This window comes from Saprolegnia parasitica (assembly GCF_000151545.1).
Source record: "Saprolegnia parasitica CBS 223.65 unplaced genomic scaffold supercont2.15, whole genome shotgun sequence".
Classification (NCBI taxonomy): Eukaryota; Oomycota; class Saprolegniomycetes; order Saprolegniales; family Saprolegniaceae; genus Saprolegnia; species Saprolegnia parasitica.
The window spans coordinates 528,157-547,862 of NW_012156409.1; the positions used below are offsets into that span (position 1 = coordinate 528,157).

At 60.4% G+C, this 19,706-nt stretch overlaps 5 protein-coding genes across 5 annotated transcripts; 1 reads left to right on the plus strand and 4 right to left on the minus strand.

The window, feature by feature from the left end:
- Window positions 1-126: 126 nt before the first annotated feature.
- SPRG_05348 (hypothetical protein) lies at window positions 127-2,327 on the minus strand (the record flags this gene model as incomplete). The annotated part of the gene is made up of 13 exons (XM_012343944.1): window positions 127-330; window positions 379-508; window positions 561-773; window positions 819-942; window positions 990-1,157; window positions 1,201-1,335; window positions 1,379-1,444; window positions 1,494-1,537; window positions 1,585-1,673; window positions 1,720-1,733; window positions 1,781-2,013; window positions 2,058-2,225; window positions 2,280-2,327. 13 exons carry the CDS (start codon window positions 2,325-2,327, stop codon window positions 200-202), a joined length of 1,563 nt encoding a protein of 520 aa, XP_012199334.1. The 3' UTR covers window positions 127-199.
- A 46-nt stretch (window positions 2,328-2,373) lies between these two features.
- Window positions 2,374-3,540, minus strand: SPRG_05349 (hypothetical protein). Its single transcript, XM_012343945.1, has one exon. It carries the CDS (start codon window positions 3,507-3,509, stop codon window positions 2,379-2,381), a length of 1,131 nt encoding a protein of 376 aa, XP_012199335.1. The 5' UTR covers window positions 3,510-3,540; the 3' UTR covers window positions 2,374-2,378.
- Window positions 3,541-3,869: 329 nt separating this feature from the next.
- Window positions 3,870-5,159, plus strand: SPRG_05350 (hypothetical protein; the record flags this gene model as incomplete). Its single annotated transcript, XM_012343946.1, has 8 exons — window positions 3,870-3,893; window positions 3,938-4,044; window positions 4,096-4,165; window positions 4,214-4,380; window positions 4,434-4,511; window positions 4,539-4,800; window positions 4,845-4,960; window positions 5,069-5,159. 8 exons carry the CDS (start codon window positions 3,870-3,872, stop codon window positions 5,157-5,159), a joined length of 915 nt encoding a protein of 304 aa, XP_012199336.1.
- Window positions 5,160-5,266: 107 nt separating this feature from the next.
- On the minus strand, window positions 5,267-6,459 carry SPRG_05351 (hypothetical protein). The gene has a single exon (XM_012343947.1). The coding sequence runs from the start codon at window positions 6,442-6,444 to the stop codon at window positions 5,323-5,325; it is 1,122 nt and encodes a 373-aa protein (XP_012199337.1). The 5' UTR covers window positions 6,445-6,459; the 3' UTR covers window positions 5,267-5,322.
- Window positions 6,460-8,067: 1,608 nt separating this feature from the next.
- Window positions 8,068-19,647, minus strand: SPRG_05352 (hypothetical protein; the record flags this gene model as incomplete). The annotated part of the gene is made up of 20 exons (XM_012343948.1): window positions 8,068-8,377; window positions 8,426-9,504; window positions 9,543-9,810; window positions 9,858-11,372; window positions 11,421-11,653; window positions 11,696-12,032; window positions 12,078-12,460; window positions 12,510-12,686; window positions 12,734-13,050; window positions 13,098-13,257; window positions 13,309-13,422; window positions 13,469-14,156; window positions 14,204-14,664; window positions 14,713-15,532; window positions 15,559-17,553; window positions 17,577-18,086; window positions 18,141-18,301; window positions 18,353-18,393; window positions 18,447-18,843; window positions 18,895-19,647. The coding sequence occupies 20 exons, from the start codon at window positions 19,645-19,647 to the stop codon at window positions 8,068-8,070; spliced, it is 10,719 nt and encodes a 3,572-aa protein (XP_012199338.1).
- Between the last annotated feature and the right edge of the window lie 59 nt (window positions 19,648-19,706).

Sequence of the window (19,706 nt, forward strand, 5' to 3'; positions counted from 1 at the left end):
AAGCCAACATCTTAAATGCATCGCTTCGTTCACTTGGCTCGTATCGAGGGTTGTGGATGGCTTTGCAAAAGTCGTCTATAAAATACAAGGTCTCTAGGCTACTAGCCCCATGCGATAATGATTTATGGCGACGACGAACATCCTCGTTTTGGTTATACTACAGCCGCAATGTATAGGGATCCCGGCACGGAAAGCGAGGTTAACATGATCCAAACTTGTTGTGCCAAGTCTCGTACTTGCGCAGAAACTGGTGTGCCGACGGCTTTGTCTTCTCCAACGCGAGCTGAATGTCGTGCGGCTGAACCTTATCGAGCAGACCTTGCCAGTTGTCTAGCCCGACAACACCAACTTAGTATTCAAAGGCGTGCGTAAAGGTACCGTGTTGCTCGTGGCGCGTTTGGTTGCCCCCGGCGTTGGCTTCAATTGCCTCGAGCTTGTCCATGAGTCGGCGCACAGGTGCCATGCACGCTTCTTTGGCGACGAGCTTGATGTCGGCGCCCGAATAGCCCTACACACAGCGCCACTCGGTCGTCGTGCTATTGCATTCACGACGTGCAGACCTCGGTGCGAGACACCGTGTCACTAAAGTCGAACTGTGGCGCAATGTACGATGCCAAGAGCTCCTGAAACATGTTTGCGCGCGCCTCGGCCGACGGTAGCCCGACCAGAACGCGCTTCTCGAGGCGCCGAAGCATCGCTGCGTCCAGCTCCCACGGTAAATTACTTGCTGCAAGGACGAACACGACCTCGCTCGACTTGGCAAGACCATCCATCTGCGTTCGCTCTGACACCTTGTCCGTTGAAGTATCATTTCGTACTTGGATGAGGAGTTCTGTCTTCATGCGTCGACTCGCTTCGTGCTCTTGGCCGCCGCTGGATTCGCCACGCTGACCCATGATCGAATCGATTTCATCAAGAAAGATCGTTGACGGCGCATGGTACCTAGCGGCTGCGACCTTGAGAGACAAGAATCGGGTGACACGACGCACCGCGCGAGCTCAAAGAGCATGCGCACGAGCTTCTCCGAGTCGCCGCGGTACTTGCTCACGATCGAAGAGCCCGAAATATTGAAGAATGTCGTCTTGCACTCGGTCGCGACGGCTTTGGCGAGCATCGTCTTGCCGTTGCCCGGCGGTCCGTACAGCAGAATTCCGCACCTGCCTCAAAAATCAATCAACTATCAAGTGGATTGGACGATACCAGGGCGAAAGAAGGCCTTTAAAGAGCTGCGGGTATCGGATCGGCATGACCACAGCTTCCTTCAAGAGACGTTTTGCGTCGGTCAAGCCCACCACATTGTCCCAATGCACATTGGGGTTTTTCTGGAAAATCTCTCTAGACAAGATACATACAGCACCAAATCTTTCCTACGTCGCACCGTGTGATGGTCTCGGCAAGCGGGCGCAGCTCCGAGTCGTGCATAAAGGGTAGCGGCTTGAGAAGACTAGACAAGAGCAAGACTTTGGAGTTTGCCCACGCCAGTCGCCTCGTACCGGTCTTCAACCGAGTCTTCGTCCTCTTCATCCGGCTTGGTGTCCTAGCTCCATTCTCAAAACCCCAATTTTCATAGCAGCGACGGCGCACATTTGACTTCTTGGTCGACTTGGTCGTGCGCTGCGCAGGCTTTTGACCCACGAGACCCAACGACGCGATGCTCTCCGCCTCGTCCACCGCTACGGCGTGTCTGGATCGGTCGTCTCCACGTGCTCTTCAACATACCTGGTTTTCCGCTCCTACGCATCAATGGTACCCTATTTCGCGCATTCAGCTGACAACATACGTGGTCGGCAAGGCGCCAATGCAGTTGGAGACGGCCTTGAGCGCTGCATTGTTCTCGACGCGGGCTTCCGTCGGCATGTGCGGCGACGAGTAGCTATTGCGCTTGTTGCGCTTCTCAAGGGCCGCCTTCTTCTCGTTAAACTGTGTCGCCTTGACCTTTTCCTCGTCGCCCGTCGTGCGGCGCACGAGCTTGGGCTTTTTGGAAAATTTCAGCTCGTAAAAGTCTTCAAATTCCTACGACCCGCCGTCGTCTTAAAGCAGCGATGGGGATGGCGTACTTGAACGATGCGGAGCAAGTCGATATTGTCGACGACTTCAAACTTGGAGAGTGCGATGCCGGCTTCTTGCTGAAGCTTCTCGGCGGTTTGGAGGTACCCGTTCTCGGTGCAGTACTGCAGCATGAGCACGAGCACATTCCGCTTCCGGTCAATCGCCGTCTTCTCCACCTAAGTTACGACAAGCGCGTAATCTCGCGCAAACCCTTGCCGCAGATGGTCTACCGCCAGGCGGCTGTCGTTCTGCGCCTTGAGCTGCAGCAGCGTCGACATCGTAGTGCCGTTTCGCAACGTGAAAAATTAAAAAATACATCTCTACACGAACTACAGCACGAAGCGCTTCGGGTCAAACGGCTCGAGGTCGATGCTTGTGGCTTTGCCATTCAGAACGAGCTCGGCCATGGCGAGGCCGGACCCTGTTGCATTGAGGAGCCCCCAGCAGCTGTGGCCCGACGAGACGAAGACACCTTCGCGGAGCATGCCCATGATGGGCGTGTAGTCCTTCGTCTGCGGCAAGTAGCATGCGTTGGTAGCTTGGATCGAGTTGGGGCTGTGCGTGCGGCCGCTGAACTTGGAGAGACCGTGCAAAATCTCGGCGACCGACGAGGCGTCCGGCACCACGTTGGCGGCGCTGGATGGCAGCGGCTGCGGCACGTGCGCGCCGCAGACGAACGCCGTCCCGTTCGCGCGCGGCACAATCTCGAGCTCGTCTTCGCTGTTGGCGACAATGCCAAAGACCACGCGTGGGTCCCATGACGGCGTGTCGTCATCGCGTACAATGACGCTGTGGATCTTGTGCGTCTGCGGTGGGTTAATGTTGGGGTAGTCGCACTCGGCCGAGAGCATGCCCGGTGTCCACGGTCCCATAGCAAGCACGACCGCGTCCGCGTCGAGGCGACGACCGTCGCCGAGGAGCACGTTGGCGCCATCGAGCTTGTGGACGCGGCCCTGGAGAAAAGTGCACTTGCCTGTCGACATGGCGCGGTCCATCATAAACTCGGTAAAGTCGCGAGGGTAGAGCTGCGCCATGGTCACATGCTCCGGATCCGTTGTGCCCATTGGCGACGCCTTGAGCACGCTGCTGTCGATGATCCAGTTGGGTACGACGGCCGACTTGATGGCGATGTTGGCCTTGGGCTTCTTTGTCGATGGATGGGGCTTGACGACGCACGAGATGGCATCGACGACGCGGTAGCCGTAATACAGAGCGCCGTCGTGCTTGGCAGCGAGCTCTTGATGGAGGCGAAAGCTCAGCCGACAGAGGTCGTCGACATCTTCACCTTGGCACCAATCGGCCGCGAGGAAGCCGCCAGCCTTGCCCGAGGCCGCAGCTGCGACACCGATCTCATCGACAACGACGACTTCGACGTCATCGTTGGCATCGCGGTTGGCATGCGTGAGGAAGTAGGCGAGCGTGCAACCCACGGCGCCACCGCCGCAGACAACGACCTTCATGGAGCTCGTCGGGCGCAAATCTTAATCTGGCGACAAGTTCGCTCGAATTTAGTGTGTCCCACTCTTGTGTGCTGGACTTTTAACAGGACGCGTTGACGTCCCACCCATACACTATATACATTATCTAGAATAGTGTCACATGCCAGACCCTCAACGATGCAGCGCGGTGACGCGACGCAAAGCCAAGCATCCATACGATGGGCATCTCCCACGTCGGCCGCGTCGTGGCGGTGCGACGCCGCAGTCTCTCCACGATCGGTCGCTCTCTTTGACACACTATTTCCGGTCGCTGCCATGTCGAGAGCGTTTGTGGCCGGCTGTATCCGGATGGCGTCAGTTTTCCCGAGCTTCCGCGTCGCGATGGGCCTTTTGGAGGATGTGCGGGTACGCCCGCGACGACGATGGCGGCTGCGTGACGCATGGCGTAGGCGCCGGTGACGCTGGGCATTGTGGTCTTGATCCCTCTTCTATGGCTCCTCGGCGCACTGCTGACGCCAACCAACCAGCATGGCGTCTTTGCGCTCTCGATCGCGAGGTAGACATCATTGGCACCCACGTGCGCTCACGCCGCCGCCGCCGTGTCCAGCGTCATTCTAGAGCACATTCGCCCATGGGCCTACTTGACGGCGCCCTTTTACCACCAGTATTTGTGGGAGGTACGACTACGAACGTGCTTCACGGACAACTCGAGTGTGCTCTATTAGGTCGTGTGCATCGTGCCTCTCACGGTCCTCTTGGGCGTACGCGTCGAGAAGCACTTGGGGTCGCTTGCGATGGCGCGCCTCGTGCTCTTTGTCGGCGTCGTCTCGACCGGCCTGCTCTTTTGCGATATGTTTGCGTTGTACATTGTCTTCCGCAACCCGTTCTTCCTGTATCTCTCGACACAACTTGGTTCTGGCCGCTCAGCCTCGTACTATGGCGTAGACGCACCGGAGTCTCTGGCTTTACGGGCGGCCTCGTCGCGCTCCTCGTCGCGCTCACGCATGAGAACCCGAATCAAACGCTTACATCCCGAAACTCGCCGTCAAGGTACGCTGTGTCTCTTGCAGTGGTGACGCACGTGTTGCCGTTAGCATCACCCGCTCTTCGTGAGCTTTGTTTGCATGACGTTGACGCTCGGTGCGGTCGTGACGAAGAGCGAGGTGCTCATCGTTGGCGCGGGGCCGTACGCGGTCTCGGGCTTGTACTTTGGCTGGGTCTACCTCCGCTTCCTCCGCTTCCTCCACAAAAACCCAGTGGGCAACACATCCGACGGCTTTGCGCTGACGGTGTTCTTCCCGTCCTTCCTCAAGTACGTCAGCACGAGACTGTACCGTCGACTGACATGCCTCCTAGGTCGACTGTCGGCGCCATTGCGACCTTTTGCTACAGCGTCTGCAAGCTCCTGGGTTTCTTCAAGAACCGTCAAGACGGTGCGGGCAGCCTCCCGGTTGTGGCGGTACGACCATCCTGTGGTGTCGATTGGTACTCACTTTGCACCGTAGCCAACAGCGGATCCGATCACCGAGCGCCGAAAGTAAGATGGTTGCACTCTTGAGTTCTCACCCGAGGCGGCGTAGGGCTCGTGCGATGAAGGCTTTGGACGAGAAGCTCGCCAAGCTCGCCAACCCGGACGCCAAGATTAACTTTGACGAGCAGATGACCGTGTAACCCTCGCCTCAATCGACATCTTGTCCTGACCCCCGTTGCGTCTACCCTACCTCGCTGCGCTTTCTCAGCCTGTCCTGGTCCGAGGTATTACTAGCATCGAGGTGGTCGTGTCCATGCAAGAGGCGTCTATGGGTGCATATATATATGGCGGCGGCGCGCGTGCTTAGTTGAACAATTGCGACACCGACTTCTTGCCGTGGATGTTGAGGATCGCCGAGGCCAAGAGCGGCGCAACGTCGAGCTGCTTGATCTTTTCGTTGCCGACGCACGAGGCGGGGAGCGGCGTCGTGTTGAGGACCACGACCTGCTTGAGCGCCGACGCCTTGATGCGCTCGCTGGCCGGGCCGTTGAAGAGACCGTGCGACGCAAACGCATACACGTTGCGCGCGCCGTGGTCCGCCAAGTGCTGCGCGGCCTTGCAGAGCGTGCCGGCCGTGTCGATCATGTCGTCGACGATGATGCAGTCCGAGCCGCTGACGTTGCCGACAAGGTCCATGCTGCCAATCTCGTTGGCGCGGACGCGCTGCTTGATGATCATGGCGAGGCCGACGTTTTCAATGCCTTCCTTACCGACGAGCCACTCGCGGAACTTCTTGGCGCGGGCGACACCACCGGCGTCGGGCGAGACGACGACAGGGTTCACGAGCTCCATGTTGCCAAAGTGCGAGACGCCGACGAGACCACCATCCAGGTTATCCACGGGGACACGCGGGCCAAAGAAACCCTGGATCTGGCCGCAATGCAAGTCGACGGCAATGACACGGTCGACACCCATGGCCTCCAAGAGGCGGGCAACATCGGCCGCCGAGATCGGGACACGCGCCGCCATCTTGCGATCCTGGCGAGCATAGCCGTAGTACGGGATCACGGCGGTAATGCGGCGAGCCGACGCGCGACGCATCGTGCTGACCATGAGGAGGAGCTCCATCAAGTTTTCGTTGACGGGCACGCACGTGGGCTGGACAATGTAGACGTCCTTGCCACGGACGTTTTCATGGACCATGACATTCACTTCGCCGTCGGCGAAGCGCTCGACGGTGATCTTGCCGAGGTTCACGCCCACGAGCTCCGCGACCTTGCTCGCCAGCGGCGAGTTGGCATTGCCGCTAAAGATCTTGAGGCCGTTCATCTTGGGCTGCTTCTCGGGCACGATGATCGTGGACGGGACCGACGACAGCTCCGACGGGCGGTTCGAGGTCACGAGGCCCATGCCGAGGCCGACGCCCATGGCGGTGACGGCGTACGGCAAATGCGGACGGACGCTGGCGCGGAGGCGGTGGAACATGGTGGTATCTTCGGAAGTTGAGATGTGCCAGCGGACGTTGGCCCCACAGGTACCATATGCTGGGATCCATAGAACTCTTCACCACACAATCTCCCTACAAATTTCAAGTGTAGCTAGATCGTTGGTCCATACGCTGACATTCAGACCCATGTTTCATAATCTCAACGCAGACGGGTCAATTGGAGCACGATGTGGCGCGCCGCACTTGGCATTTGTATCGTCCCCTTAGGCCAGACGTTGCTTTGGACCTCAATTGAGTTTGTGCGGCCAAACGACTGCCGATTGGCGCAGTCAACGTGGGACAATCCATGACGGCGGCGCGCAACGGCCAAGTCCGACCACGAAGAGCGCGTGCGACGCTCGCTCCAAGGGCGAACGACGCTAGCGACGCCGCCTCGCCATCCTTCGACTGCATTCTAGACGATATTACATACTCCGATGCCAGCTCTTGCCTTGCAGCTCTCCGCATGAGCTCTCGTGTCGCCTCCTCTTCTGGCAAGCAACGATGCGTGAACACGGATCCATGTAGCACATCATGCACCTGTGAAAGCTGCTTGTGAATGGCGTCGGCAAGTTGCACTTGGGTTGATAGGTGGATTGCCCGCGCCAACCTGAAAATGAAACTCAAACGTATCCGAAAGAACAACGCTGTCGTTATCGCACGCGATCACATGATTGGTTAAAAAGAAAACGATGGGGATTGGCTGAAATCAAGATCTTTGCCGAGAATTCCAGCGCGCGACGGAGTGCGAGGATGACCAGCAACCCCATGACGACCAAGCGGTACGCGGGCGCTAGGAAGACGACATGAGCTCATGCACCTCCATGCAGAACCCGAACGGAAGCTCTCCATGGACCCATCTCCGTGGAAGACGCCAAGGTACGAGCATGCGCCGTGATCCTCCTGCAGCTCATGCGCAGATCTACCTGTGTTTTGGGGTGCGGGAAGTCGACGGGATGCAGCAAGCTCGACAAGAGATCATCGATTACGACGGGCGGCGTCTTCTTCGGTCCCCCGTGCTCATATGTAGCCCTCCATACGTCATGCTTCGTTCGTTTCCATGCCCTACAGGTGACAGTGCTATTCCCATCGTATCCAGCCCCTCCACCAAGGAGATCGAAGCCGTGGTCCTGCCCCATGTCATCCCTCCCGACGACGACTTGCCGCTTAAGAAATTGCCTCGCACGCGCTCAGTGTGCTCGGACGAAGCTTGTCCTTGTGAACGCTCATGCACCAAGCTCCAATCGGAGCTGCGAAAGAAAGACGCGCAGATCCAATCCCTCAAGGTAGAGCAGACTTGATGTACCGTACACGAGGATACACTCTTGCACGTAGAATAGCATGAAGGAGCTCCAAGCTCGGTACCAGCGCGATACGCAGCAGCTCCAACGCGTGGGATCCACCATGACCTCTTTGCGAGAGCCCATGTGACCATCCATTAGACCATGGACACGGTGACGACGCACGCAAATGCAAGCGAGAAGCTCCGCACCAAGCAGTCCCGCGTGCTCAAAGCCGTTTGCTATCTATCCCTCGACGACCACGTACGGTTGCTAATGTCTTGTCCTAGTCGCTTCAAAAGGCGTCGGCCAACTTGAGCTACTATCTCAACCAAAGCTGAATTACGGGCACAATGGTTGCCCAAAATCATCGTCGTCGATGCGTATCCGCATGGAAAACTGCTCGCCGAGAAGCACGTCGCCGCCTGGCACGTTCAGATGTACCGCAACGTACGACTCGCCTTCGGTGTAGCAGTTGTCGTTCATGATGGGCACGGGAATTGCAATCGAGGTGACGCCGGCAGCGAACGTAACTTCACCAGACGTTTGCTGGTACTTGCCACACTGCTCGCGGTTGGGTATGAGCATGCGCAAGCACTGCGCAAAACGAAGCGCGTCGACGCCCCGTGCATCCAAATCGCTCGTCGCGTACCTACACGCACATCATCATTAGGGCTGTCGTGCAACTATCGCCGCCGACTCGATCGTGAGTGGTGCCGTCGAGTTCCCGGCGCGAAGCAGCATGACAATCGCGTGGCCGTTAACATCGTTTTCCTTGACGCCGACTTCTTTGGCCGCGACCGAGACTTGCAGGAACTGCGTGTTGAAGATGTACCCGAGTCCAATGTTGTTGACCGCAGCGGCGCCGGGACTTCCGACGGCGACATGGCCCATCGTGACTGACACGGCGTACCCAAACTGGGCGCCCGCGGCTTTGTTGACTGCCTGGAGCTTGGCGGTTTCCCGACCTGGCCAGCGTGGCGGTAAGAGGACATTGCCTAGCGCGTCGCGCTCAGCGGGGATGCGCGAGTACACGTAGATGGAGCCGGTCGCAGGCTCGCCAACAATCGAGTTGTTGAGGTTGACGCCAGCTTGGCCATACGCGCCGACGATGGCTGTGCCATTGACGTCGTCGATGCTGACGCTGAAACCGAACATGTCGTGGTCGCGCTTGTCGCTTGCAACAAGTCGCGCCTGGAGCATCCACGCGCACTGCAGCTTTGGAACACCGCGACAGACGCCGTATGCAGTCGACGACGTACTTCGATAAAACACATAGGCGACGCCCGCCAGTTCAGTGGTTGCTTGCTCGATCGGCCAGTCGAAATCGAACGCATCGACGTTGATGTGACCCCAGAACGCGCTCTCGGAGGCGTCGACGATGCGAATTTGCGCCGTGCGGTTCATGTATTGCGACACAGTCCAAGTCACTGAGTGCAAGCGCTCCGAGCAGCGTCCTGTGCTCTTTTGCACCGAGATGCCGTCAATGAGTAGCTCGACATAGACAGTTCGGAAGGTGCAGCCCCCGCCAATGCGAAAGCGGATTCGACTGCCGCGAATCGAGAACGGCTGCGACGTAAGGGTGCCCTGGGGGCCGTCACCCTGGACCGTACCCGCAATGGCAGTCCCCGGTACGGCGTTTTGGTTCGCAGCGCAGTCACCGTTCAAAAAACCACAGGAGAATGGTGTCGGGTTCTCACTCTGTCCAGCCCCTGGACGCGCTTCGTACGTGCCAAGCCAGTAGCGGCCCTCAAAACCAATGACGCCGAGACCTTGGCGCTGCACCCGACTCGAGGGCCCGGGGAGCGCGCGCGGACGTTTTCGCCAAACGTCGGCTGCTGTAAAAACGCATTACCTGTCTGCACCCAGCCGGTGAGATCCCCCGTCTCGAAATTCCATGTCGTCGTGACGAGCGCCGACGAGCCGTAGGCGCCAACGATGATCGAGTCGCCATCGATGTCGACGTCGGACCCAAACCGGTCTGCGTGGTTGCCGTCGGCAGCCGCTAGCTGCTGGTGAAAGGTCCATGTCCCGAGTGGCGCAATGGTAGCTACAGTGATCTGTCCGGCGGGGTTGGCTGCATACCTATCATTGCAATGATTAGACTCACTGCACCACACGCATTCGGATACCCGCTGTTGAGAGGTGTACACGAAATACACCCGTGACCATTCCACGTGACCACAAAGGTGGGCACGGTCGTGACTTCCGACAGCATGGTCACGGTCCACGTAAAGCCTTTGACGATGCTGCCCGTTCGCACGACGTGTACTTTGGGCAGTAGCTTCTCGAGCGCTGCCGCCAAGTCGACGGCCGCAATCTCGTAGCTGAGAAGCGCCGTCGACGCGGCGCCAATTGACAAGACAAAGTGTCCCGCCGTCAACGGCTTGTCGGCGCGTAGCGTGACTTGCTGCACTTGCGCCGGAAGGTAGTAGACGTATGCGGCGCCGGTGCCCAGATAGGCCGCGTCGTCGACCCGCGTGGGGCCGTACTTGGCCAATGGCGCGCCAACGACCAGAGTCCGCGGGGCAAGCGCAACCGACGCGCCAAACCCGAATTCATGAACAACATTCTGCAGATACACAAGGTCGGTGGCGTAGTCGGAGGCGCGCAGCACAATGGCCGGCTGCCACGTGTTGGCAATCAAGGTGTACAAGAAGGTGCACTCAAGACCGGCGGCCCCCACGACAATGTGATATCCGTGGATCGCGACGGCGTTGGCGGCCGCATACTTGGTGTTTACTGAGACTGCCGTCGGTTCGCCAAGCTGCGTCTCGAGCGTCCACATTCCCAGCGCAGAGTTGCGCGTATAGACAAACGCAGCCGGCGACGGGCCACTCGGTGCGCCCACCACGAGGCGAGTCGTGCCGTACGAGGCATCGATCGCCAACGATGTACCAAAGGCCAGCCCCTCGCTGCACGTCGGCGGTCTCAACGTGGCTTCAACCGCCCAGATGCCACTGGTCGCGCGATAGACAAAGACGGCGCCGCACACCGTTTGGCTTGTTGGATCGAACTGCGTCGGTGCACCCAGCGCCGCCAAGCTGCCGCCATCGAGGAGCGCGATGGCAGATCCCAGCCGCGACGGCGCACTGCCCGACAACATGGCCGTGTACGAGGTGGTGCCAAAGCCACCATCTCCGTTGTCGAGGATCGTGATTTGCGACCAAAATTGGCTTGGATAGCTGGGCCACATGCCGGGCACGCTCAGGCGCACGTTGATGGTCTCGTCGGGCGACTCGAAGACCATGTCGTCGGTCGTCGGAACGACAATGGACGCCGACACATTGTTGGGTGGAAAGAGCAGCGCCACATTCGTGGGCGTGTAGTCCGAGAGACCTTGGTAGTCAAATTGTGCGTCAACCCAACGCGACCGCGTCTCGGGGCTGCCGTAAAACTGGGCGCGGCTATTGGCGGTGCCGACCCACGAACGCCGCAGGTAGCGTCCGGACGGCACCTGCGGGTATGGCTCGGGGCCGTTTACATTCGGATAGTACGCTGCGCCTGGCGTCGAGGCCGTCACGTCTAGCATCGCGAGCTGCTGGAACGGTCCAATGTACTTGCGCTGTCTCGCCGGCACGAAGTTGGCGCCTGCCAGATCCGAGATCGCGTCGCCCGTGTCCACATTGATGTATCGCGCCGTTGTGCTACAAAGAAGGCGTGAACGAGGCAGATCGATCACACACGAGACATACATTGGTGTCAGCTTGCACGCGAGGCCAAGCGGCCCGCAGCGCTGAATCGGCACCGACACCGACGCGCCTTCGAGCACGCTGTACACTGGCGACGAGAGCGCAACGTCGAGGAACCCCAAGTCGAAGATGTAGCCCGCGCCGCTGTTGACGTGGGAGAAGCGCGTGTCGGCGTTCGGGGCGCCAACGATCGCATTGGCGCCTGTCCGGGCCATGGCCACCGCTCCCCAAAAAAACTACACGACACAGTCGACGAGGAGGCAGACGACGCGCTAGACGCACCTGAAGAACTGCTTGTGGGTCGGACGCAACGTGGCTTGCTCCGTCCACGAGGCGCCCGACCGCACAAACACATAGACGTCACTACGCACGATCGGTGGGACAGCCACAAGCACCGACGCTGCGATACGAGCGCTACTGCCCACAAGCTTAGACCCGTCGACGCGAAGCTTGTGCACGTTGCCCGTGGCGCCGGCGAACGTGATGTACCACGTACACCCGCCGTTCGCATCGGGGCCAAGCCGTTGGACGACCAGCGCACCTGTCTGTAGCGACGCCTGCAGCGTCGTTTGAAGCGCGACGGCACTCACGTCAAATGGAATCGGCGGCGAGTATCTAGCGTTGCAAGTCACAACAACGATACCGCGAGGTGAGTCGTACATGTAGTCGGTGGCGTGGCCGCGTCGGGACTGGTGGTACCCGACGCGAAAGGTGCTGCCGGCTTGGATCGGAGTCGCCGCCGACGTCGTGATGGTTTGGACAGCCTTGCGCACCGTGCGCGGAGTGCTGAAGCCATACTTGGCGTTGGCGCCGACAAGAAGAACGTTCTGCGCGACGGCGACGCTGTGTCCAAACCCGTCGTTGGCGCGCGCGTTCGACGCCGATACTTTTTGCTGCAGTGTAAAGTACATGTCTGGTAGCGTGTAGATGTAGACGGCGCCCACTGCGCTGCTCTGCGCCGCGGTGCCCACGACCAGCGTCGACGTGGTCATGTCGAGGTCCAGCGCGCTCCCAAATCCATCGCCGAGCTGCAAGTCGGCCGCCTACCACGACATTTCCGACTCGCTTCACCAGGGCAAAAGCGGAATGTACTTGAATCGTTTCGTGGGCGATGAACACGCCATTGACACGGACATAGACGAAGACGGCGCCGAGGCCACCACCGTAGCCAGGCGCGCCGACAACAATCCTCGCACCCGAGATCGCGACGGTATCGCCAAACCGGTCGCCTTTCTCGCCAGCATACGGCGCACTCGTCAGGATTTGAATCTACGAGGACGCGGTTTTGTCTCGCTGTGCATCATTGCAAGGTCGACCTGGCTCCACGTGACGCCGTTGTACTCGTAGACGTACACTTCCCCGATCGAGCTGCTTGCGCCGGGCGCGCCCACGACAGCCAGATTGGTTTCGATGCTCGCACTCGCCCCCAGCTCGCTCGCACTTGCACCCGAGTCGCTCGTCGGTGTAAACTTGGCCACTTGAGTCCACGCACCGGTGGAATCCGACACAAAAAAGTAGGCCCCGCCACACGTCACGCCTTTTGCGCGAGCCCCGTCGAGTCGGAAAGAACCCACGGTGGTCTCGAGCACGGTCACCGTCCCCGGCCCCCCACCACTGGTCAGCTGGGTGCCGTCTACGCCTCGAATCTCGTTACAAGTGGAGCGTATGCGGCCAACGCACCAGCGACAAGGTTGGGCAGATTGCCCTCCGCATCACTCAAGTCGGGCGTTGAGAACGTGATGGCGACGCCCACGCCGTTGCACAGCGCCGTATACGCGGCCACGCTAAGCAGCCTTTCGGGTACGTTGAGAAGCGCGGCCAGTGTCGCTTGAAGTGTGGCCTACCATGCGCTTACTCAGCACCCGCCGATATCGCTAGGAGGGAAGCAGACCGCAGATGCTGCAAACGAGATCGGCGCGGACGTCATCCCGAGAAACGCGAGGGTAAAGGTCCCGCCGTCGGCCGTGCACAATAATGTCTGCACCTCTTTGTGACCTCGGTCCACCTACGCAATGTGCACTTTGACTCTTGTTCAAGGCTTCGACATGTACCGCATACGGCGCGCCAACGACAATCTGGGTGCCAGCCACGTTGACGGCGACGCTCGCACCAAACTGATCGCCCAGCTGCGTGTCGTCGCCAACCAAGACGCTCGTCGCGACCCAGTGCTGGTTCTTGGGCACGAAAACCGTGGCGGAGCCCGCGCTTTGACCCGGTGTATTGCCGTACGCGACAGCAGAGCTCGCCGACGGGTTCACGCCGGCGTATTCGACGAGAATCGTTGCGCTGGAGCCTACAAGGAGCGGTGACCCGTGGAGTTGCGTCGTCGGCACAAGCGGCGGCAGCGTGCCGAGGCTGTTGAGCACGAGCCCGTACGTCGTCATGAGGTTGACTTTTAGAAACGTGACGGTCCACGCATAGCCACCAAAGGCGTTTGGCCCGGATCGGCCAACGCTGACGGCCGAGACCACCGGCAGCGTCAAGAGCGCCGTCTCCATCGCTGCTGTCGATGCCGTGACTGGAATGTTGGGCGTCGCGTACCCCCCGAGGCTCAGCTGGAAGCTACCCGAGAGCGGTGCACTGCCCTCACGCACTGTGCGCACGGCAAGGAGAGCTTGGTTGCCAGCCAGCAGCACAGGTGCCGGCTGGAGCGGGTTAGGGTTGAAAAGCGTCGCCGTCGCATCAAATGTGATGCTCCACGTATAGCCAGACTGCGGCGTGGGCGCCGAGCGTGCGATTCTATTCCAGGTAGTAAAATTGACGCAAGTAGAATCTGCGTCGCGTACCTGAGCACAGGCAGATTCAGATCCATGGACAGGCGCGTGGCCAGCGTTGGCGCGTCGATATCCGATGCCAAGTCTTGCGTCACCAGACTGCCGTACCGAAGAGCGAACGCGCCCGAAACGACCGCTGGCGGCACGAGTACGGTGGCCAAAGCACCTCCGCGCCCGTCGCCGACTGTAGCTCCGGCGCCCGAGAGAAAGTTGCGTGCGAATAGCGTCGGGATGTCGCCCGGCACGCGAAAGGTAATCGTCCACGCAAACGCATTCCAGCAGCCGCAAAATGTGTTGGGGGACCGTGTGACGTCAATCGACCCGAGGGGGTACCCAAAATCGAGCTCGAGGGCGACCTTGAGCTGCGTCGCGTCATAGTCGCTGGCGATGCGGCGCGACGGCCCCACGGGTCCAAGCAAAAGCGAGAAATACCCGCCGACGGTCTCGCCAGGCGCCGCGCTCGTCGTTAGCACCTAGTTGGAGGCACGGAGTTTGGTTTGTATCTACCAAAACGCAACTACCTGCACCGCATCGCGGTGAATGCATGACGTCATGACGTACTGCACTTCATTGACAAACGCGGTCGCGCTGCCGGTGGCGGTGACGACTTGGACGTTGTACTCGGCGACCTTGGCGCCGGGTGACCCGACGACGGCGACGCCATTGGTGACGGCGACGCTGGCGCCGGTGCGATCGCCTCGGTTCAGTGCACTTAGCGGTGCATTGCGCACTTCATAGACAGCCGAGTACGACACATCAATCAGCGTCTTCGTGACGGCACCCGTGCTGGACGCAAAGACGAGCTGATAGCCACGGCCGATGGTGCTAATGCCGAGCTCAAGAAACGATGCGACGCCAGCGACCGCCTGGAAGACGCGACCGCCAAAGAGCGTGCCACCCGGTGGGTTCAAATGCACATTTACGTACTGCGTTGCAACGGACGCCGGCAGCGTCGGCGCCGTGAGGATGGTACCCCCGTTGAGCTGCAGCGCTTGCGTGTCGGCGTAGTCGAGGGCGCCGCTGCGATCGCCCGTTTGCACCGTGTATCGAAACAAAAGCCTCGAGCTCGCGCCAGCCGATGGCACGAGGAACGCTTGACGCTGGGACGGCCCCGACGCCATGCGCAAGAACGGTGCCCCGGCCGTCACGACGGCGGCGCTGAGCGTGACTTGCACATCGATGGTGCTTCCGACAACGTACGTGGCGTTGGGCGACAGAAAGGATATGTCGGTAATGTACGGTGTCGTCCCGCGGATCTCAACGTTGCTATTGGCGCTCAACGAACCAGCAACGCCGGGCAGCGGCAGTAGGCAGTTGGCCGGAACCGTCGGGACCGTTGCCCTACACAGTGTTGCATGTGAAATGACCGTGTCTTGTGGATAAAAGAAGCTTGCATGAAGCGGATGCGCGCGCCGGGTGGGCAGTAGAGCGATTTCGAGTCGAGGTAGCTCAAGTCCGTCGACACATCATCTTGCTCAATGGTATAACGAAACACCAGTACTGTGGACGCTGTGCCAGAGACGTAGATGGCGCGTCGGTCGTAGAGGCCGAGGTCCAAAAGCAAGACGGGGACACCCGTCACGGCGACGGTCTCGGAAAATGTTACTTGAATTTGAATGACGTCGCCGACGTAATAGGCGCCGTTGGGTGTCACAGCAGCGACGTCGGTGACAAGCGGCGTCCGTGTCGTGTCCACGACGAGGTTGAGACCGAGGTTGGCTACCGGTGGCAGCGCAAGGTTCATTGGCGTTGTCGGCGTCGTTGCCAGCCGGAGAATGCTGCCTCGGTTGTAGTTGAGCGTCAAGGCCGACGTATTCGTGTATCGCAGGGCCGGTGTCGCGTCGCCCGCCATCACAGTGTACTCGAACAGCAGCTGCGTGCGGTCCCCGTTATGGTACCCGACGAAAAAGGCAGCTCGGCCGGTATTGAGAAGCAACGTCGGCACGCCGTGGGGCAGCGCCGTCGGCGATGTCTGAACGTCCACAGGCTTGCTCGCAACGACGAGGATCTGAACGACGTCGCCGACGATGAACGTTCCGCGGTTGATCAGTGGCGCCGGCGTCAGCGCCGACACCGAGAGAACGACGGGCGCGACGGTGCTGATCGCAATGTTGACGGGCTGCAAACTCACGCTTGTACAGTCGCCGTCGACAGCGACGTTGTTGGCGTTCAGAAGGCTGCAGGGTCCGCCACCCGTGCACGACAGTGGCGACACTGCGCCGAGACTGAGGCTCGCCGTTGCATCCAACGGCTGCACCGTGTAGAGAAACATCAACGTCGAGGAGCCCGACCCTGTCGCGTACGCAACGCTGCGGGTGTTGAGCGCCAACTGAACGCTTCCCGTGACAAAGACGGCGTCGGAAAACACCACCGAGATCGCAAACGCGTGGTTTTCGCCGTACTCGCCCGCGATTTGGTCGGCCGAGATGGACACGACCGTCGTGACGTGGCCGATTGTTGGGTCGAGTGCGATGGGTCCGTTCGCGATCGCAGCCGGCCACGGCAGCGACAGCTGGGCTGGCTGCATCGGCGACGACGACCGCTGTCGGATCGTGGACCCGCGCAGCGCGATGGTGGCCCACGGCACGTAGCTCAGCGCCGATGTCGCGTCGCCCAACGCGACCGTGTATTCAAAGACGAGCGTCGACGTGCCAGAGCCAGACGTATACGTGGCCGAGCCTCCGTTGCTGAGAGCAATCGACGGAATACCGTCGGCGACGACGACGGGGAACGAAAAGGTGACGGAAAGCGCCACCGTCGTGCCTCGGACGTACGTCGACGGTGTCGTCGGCCATGCGACGGTCGTGACAACGGGTGCGAGGCCGTGGAGGGTCAAACTCGCGGTGGCACCGAGGTTCCGGCCGTTGGCTGTCGCGGCCGAGAGGTCTACGTTGCACGCGAGCAGCGCGGTGCCGGCGGTCACGTGCCGAACGAGGTCGCCGCCGTTGCGTACGAGCGCCGCCGACGACGCATAGTCGAGCGTCGGTACATTATCCTCCGGCTGGACGATGTACTGGAATGAGAGCACGGTCGAGCCGCTTCCCGAGACGTACGACGCATACTGCATCGTGTTGAGCAAGAGACGTGGGACCCCCGAGACGTCGACGGGTGCTGTAAAAGTCACTTGGAGTAGAATGGGGTCGCCCGCTGCGTAGACGCCGTTCGCCGTCGTGGATGTGACGCCAACGGTCGGATCGACGGCCGGAGCTGCCGACGAGAGGACGAGAGCACACTGCATGGGAAGTCGCATCGCTGCGGCCGTTGGCAAAAGCACGCTTGCATCCTGCGTGAGGGCCGTGCCGGCGCGCCGCAAGAGTGCTCCGTTCGCGTTGAGCGACGTCGTCACGTCCAGCGCTGCCGTGCTATCGGCGAGCCCACCGTGTACTGAAACACCAATCTCGCCGTGTTGTTGCCGCTATGAAAGCCAGCGGTTTGGCCAGTGTTGAGAGAAAGGTACGGCATGTTCACGCCTCGGACTGCGACGGGCAACGAAAAGGTCACGAGCAGCTGCAGCGTCTGCCCTGGCCCATACGTGCCCGCCACGGTCGGCGGCGCGCACCCCATCGAGACGATCACCGGAGCCGTTGTGTCGACCGATGCGATCGGGTGCAGTCCTGCCATCGGCAGTGCGAGCACCGGCGGCACGCCAAGGCGATCTTGCAGCGTCGCGCCGGGAGCCACGACCAGTGCCGAGGTGGATGCGTAGTTGAGTGCGGCGCTAGTGTCGCCGGCAGCGATTTCGTACCGGAATGTGAGTGTCGTCGACCACGTAAGGAGCGTGTCGCACGTCGCGACGGCGCCGAGTGCGCTATTGAGCTGCAAGACGATATCGCCAGTGGCGCGAACTTGCTGGGAAAAGGTGACGTTGAGAAGGAGCAGTGTGCCAGCCCCATGCCTACGCCGCATTGATAGAATGAGAGGCTTTGTTGACCCTGCAGCAGCTGGTTACGGCGACGAGAAAGGCGACGGCAAAAGAAAGACGTTTGTGACGACGGCGATCGGGCTGTTCGCTGTCGACACCACAAGCGTGCTGTACACGGCGAGGCTCGGGACCATCGCGACAGATACGAGCGCTGCATTTTCGCTGCGAAGCGTATTGTTACCGCGGTCCTAACGAGTGATCTTCATATCCCATCCCTACGAACGCAAGCATATATCTACCTTGAGCGCAACGATCGGCTGGTCCGTGAACGGCTGTCCATCTACGTATGAAGTAGGCGCTTGCTTGCCACTGCTTGCAGAGGAAAGCACCCACCCGCGAGCGCATGATTGCTTGGCGACTGCACGACCTGAAGCGAGAAGAGCGCGCCGACGTACACCGTAAAGGACGGTCCGAGGACGAAGAGACCCGTCTCGCTGTACATGTCGTACGTCAGGTTGTGCGAAATGACGGCAAAGCGCAGGACGTAGCCAGGACCTGCGGCGTCGATGCGCAGGTTCTTGAAGCTCGCGACGCCGTGAACGACGCTTGCATTCGTCTCGAGCGTCGGGTACAAGCGGCCGCCGGACGGGTTGGCGTATATCGCGGCGGTCACAAGCATCTTGGGCTCGGTCGAAAGGAGGTTCCCGCCGGCGTCGAGCAGCTGCAGCGTGGGCTGGACCATGAACGCTTGGCCGCCAAACGCAGACAGCGGGTGCGCAACGATCGCCATCTACAAATGACGATGACAGTTTACAGCGATATTTCAAACGGAGGCGCGTACTTGCGTCGGCGGCCCCGTCGCGACAACAAACGGGCGTGTGGTCAGCGAGCTCCCGCCCGGCAACAGCAGCGTCGCGTCGCACGTAAAGATAAGGGTGTACGGACCGCCCGTCCTGTCGATCTGCAGCTTCTGGAAGGTCGCGACGCCGTGCGAGAAGGTTGCGATCTGCGCGCTCGGCGGCGTGAGGATGCCACCGACGGGATTGCTTCCGATCGCCACGGAGACCGTCCCAGCGCTCACGCTATGAACGACGTTGCCGCCTTTGTCGACGATCGAGACACTGGGCTGCGGCGCAAAGGGGGAGCCGCCGGTCGTCGCGCCCAAGGCCGTCGTCAAAGCGATGGTATGCGGGAGTCCGAGGAGGATGTTGAAAGGATTTGAGGTCGTTTGGACGCCAAACGAGAGTGAGACAAACGTAAGCGTGTAGCCAGTGGCGACCAAGTCGATCGAGAGCCCCGTGCATGTGATGACACCGCCGACGATCGGGAAGGCGAGCCCGGACGCGCTAGAGAGATGCGCGTAGAGGCGCGGGTTGGTGCTAATGTACACGGACACAAAGCCGCTATTGACGTGGTGCAGGACGGTTCCGGCGCCGTCTTCGAGCTGCAATGTCGGTGGCGGCGAGAGCTCGTTGCCCGCGGCCGTCGCGACAGGCTGCGAGATAAGGACGAGCTCGTTGCTACTCACGAATGTGCTCAACGCTAGCAGCAGCAACATCCATCGCACGAGCTGCCACGCGCGACGGTCGTCCATGCTGCCCGATCCTACCCGAAAGGTCATCTCGCACTGCGATCGCGTGCAACGTCTTTAAC